The sequence below is a fragment of the Camellia sinensis genome, chromosome 6, assembly GCF_055761805.1.
Source record: "Camellia sinensis isolate YWXY chromosome 6, ASM5576180v1, whole genome shotgun sequence".
NCBI lineage: Eukaryota > Viridiplantae > Streptophyta > Magnoliopsida > Ericales > Theaceae > Camellia > Camellia sinensis.
Window position 1 is genome coordinate 191149144 of NC_138966.1, and position 3370 is coordinate 191152513.

The 3370-nt window shown below is 36.4% G+C and overlaps 1 protein-coding gene across 1 annotated transcript; it reads right to left on the reverse strand.

Annotated features, from left to right (window-relative positions):
• Positions 1 to 288: 288 nt before the first annotated feature.
• Positions 289 to 2517, reverse strand: LOC145793933 (uncharacterized). The gene has a single exon (XM_082876841.1). It carries the CDS (start codon positions 2515 to 2517, stop codon positions 289 to 291), a length of 2229 nt encoding a protein of 742 aa, XP_082732967.1.
• Between the last annotated feature and the right edge of the window lie 853 nt (positions 2518 to 3370).

Here is a 3370-nt window from a genome sequence, read left to right on the forward strand (position 1 = left end):
TCAGCATCTCGTGTGATTAGACCAATTAGACGTGCAGTTTCTGTGAATACTGTTAACCCTTGTTGACGTTCACCGCGATCTTCATTCCGTTCTGGTCGATTATGCATGGTTTCAATCCCATCAACATACATTGAACAAAAAGTAATGCACTCTTTGACAATGTAAGCCTCGTCAATTGAACCTTCTGGTCGAGCTCGGTTGGTCACATATTTTTTTAATGCTCCCATAAACCTTCAAGAGAGAACGAATTAGGAGTATAATTACATATGTGACACACTTACGTAAATCTCATTTACTGTAAAAATACCTTTCAATTGGGTACATCCATCGATATTGTACGGGTCCTCCAAGAATAGCCTCACGAGGCAAATGAATAGCCAAGTGGATCATCACATCGAAGAAGGCTGGAGGAAAGATCTTTTCAAGCTTGCATAAAATGTGTATTATACGTTCCTCTAATTTCTCTAGTTCGCTCTGCCTTAGTGTCCTAGAGCATAAGTCTTGGAAGAAATTGCCTAACTCAAAAAGTGTTGTGCTAATTTCTTTATCCACGTAACCACGCATTCCAATGGGAAGAATTCTTTGTATTAGTACATGGCAGTCGTGGCTTTTTAGGCCTGTTAGTCTACCATTTCTTGCATTCACTGATTTGGATATGTTTGCCGCATACCCATCTGGATACTTGACAGTTTTTAAAAATTCAAAGAAACCCTCCCTCTCTGCAGGTGTCAATGAAAAGATTGCTCGAGGCTTGACATATGATCCATCGGGTCGTTGTGTTAGCCATAGCTCTTTCCTTATATCCATATCTTCCAAGTCTAATCGTGCTTTCTCTGTGTCCTTGTTCTTTCCATCAATGCCTAACATAGTTCCGAAAACATTTTCACTAAAATTTTTCTCCACATGCATGACATCAATATTGTGTCGAAGTTTTCGCTTCTTCCAATAGGGTAACTCATACAAGATTCTTACCTTTGTCCAATTAGGTGCTTGATGGGGCCTTTTTCTATTACTTGGATGCTTTCCATATATGACATCTGTCACGTTGTCCAACTGGTCTTGTATCTTTTCCGCCGGCAACTCCAAAGATCTCTTCCGTTTCTCAATCTTACCATTGTAAGCCCTACTCTTTCGCCTTTCTGGGTGGTTCTCAGGCAAGTAACATCGATGGTTAGTGTACCCCGTCTTACTTCTCAGAGATTGAAAATACGGTTCATCATTGCAAGTGTAACAAGAATAATGACCCTTTGTTCTCCACCCAGATATGTCACCAAATGCAGGCCAATCATGTATTGTCCACAACAAAGCTGCATGCATTCGAAAAGTCTCATTGGTGGAGGCGTCATAAGTCAATGCACCATTTGTCCATAAATCATTCAACTCATCTACCAATGGTCGCATGTAGACGTCAATATCAATCCCTGGTTGCGATTCTCCAGGAATAAGTAATGACATCAAAGAAAATGGATCCTTCATAACCAACCAAGGTGGCAAGTTGTATGGAATGAGTATGACGGGCCACAAACTATAAGAGTTGTTCATGTTCCCAAAAGGGTTAAACCCATCAACGGCCAACCCTAGCCTTACATTTCGAGGCTCCAAGGCAAACTCGGGATGTTGTGCATCAAATTCCTTCCACTCATCACTGTCAGCAGGATGCCTCAATATCTCGTCGTCCACTCGTTTGTCTTTGTACCATCTCATGTCCTCAGCACTCTTCCTTGACATGTACAATCTTTTCAACCTTGGTGTCAAAGGGAAGTACCGCAATACTTTATGAGGGATCTTCTTACCCCTTCCATGATTGATCTTGTATCTAGATGTCTTACACGTCGGACATTTATCTAGTGTTGCATTCTCCTTCCAAAATAATACACAATCATTTATGCAAGCATGAATGAGCTCATATGACAAGCCCAAGTCACGTAGTATTTTCTTAGCTTCATAAGTTGACTTTGGAACCAAATTTTCTTTCGGTAAAAGTCTACTTAAAAACTCTAGCATCATATCAACTGACTTATTGCTCCAATGATTTGTTACCTTCATATTAAGCACCTCAATCACAAACTTTAACAAAGTATAATTTGTATAATTTGGGAACAGCTCACGCTTGGCATCAGTCAACAATTGATCAAAAGTTCTCACTTCCTCCCTTTGGGTTGTATCAGTCGATTCCCCTCTTATTCGATCTTCTACTAAGGCGTCAATACCACCTACAATTTCATCACCATCAAGTCGCATCTCATCATCATGGTAAGCCTCGTTTGAAACACGGGGTTCCCCGTGCTGGTGCCATACAGTGTAAGTTTGCATAATCCCATATTGGAGCAAATGAATTTCCACATTTTGAAGATTTTGTCTACAAACATTCACACACTTCATACATGGGCACAACAGATTACCAATATGGTCTAAAACCCCCATTGCAAATTGAAGAAATAACTTGACCCCATCATTATATGGTTTACTCATCCTTCCATTAGCCGTCCTACCTAGGGCAATCCAACTTTTATCCATGTCTGATCACAAATGAAAGATTAGGAACAATATAGTATAATGTAGACTTGTGTATTTATGAACTAATTAAATTGAAAAATTCAATAACAACTTCACCAAATATATGTCCAGATCTTTAATGAAGATTCTTATACAAGTTCTAATGTTATATGCAAGTAAGGAATAAAAACTAACAAAAATGGTCATTATTGATTTTAACATTCTAACACCACCATGAACAACAAATCGTTAAAAAAAAAAAATAATCGCACATGATGTATATTATACATTGAGTTATATTCAACAAATCATTAAAAATAAAAAATAATGGCACATGAATCTGTGTGTATACATTGAGTTATATTTAACTATTGAGTTATATTCAACAAATCATTAAAAAAAAATAATGGCACATGAATCTGTGTGTATACATTGAGTTATATTCAACTATTGAGTTATATTCAACAAATCATTAAAAAAAAATAATAGCACTTGAATTTGTGTGTATACATTGAGTTACATTCAACTATTGAGTTATATTCAATAAATCATTAAAAAAATAATAATAATGACACATGATGTATATTATATATACATTGAGTTATATTCAACTATTAAGTTATATTCAACAAATCATTAAAAAATATATATATAATGGCACATGATGTATAGTATATATATTGGCGTCCATCCATCTCCTTGGGATTATATGATCCAAGCTTGTACTATTTTCCACTTAGCCTCTTATATCCCTAAGTTTCAAATGCATTTCATGACAAATTAGGCACTCTATAACTGATGTAGAGATGCGCATGAAATGAACGAAAAACACAAAGAAAACAAGAATAATATTTTATATATTTCTCTGAATTTT

Coding starts and splice junctions, on each gene's coding strand:
- LOC145793933 (XM_082876841.1), bottom strand. CDS start 2,517: ATGGATAAAAGTTGGATTGCCCTAGGTAGGACGGCTAATGGAAGGATG.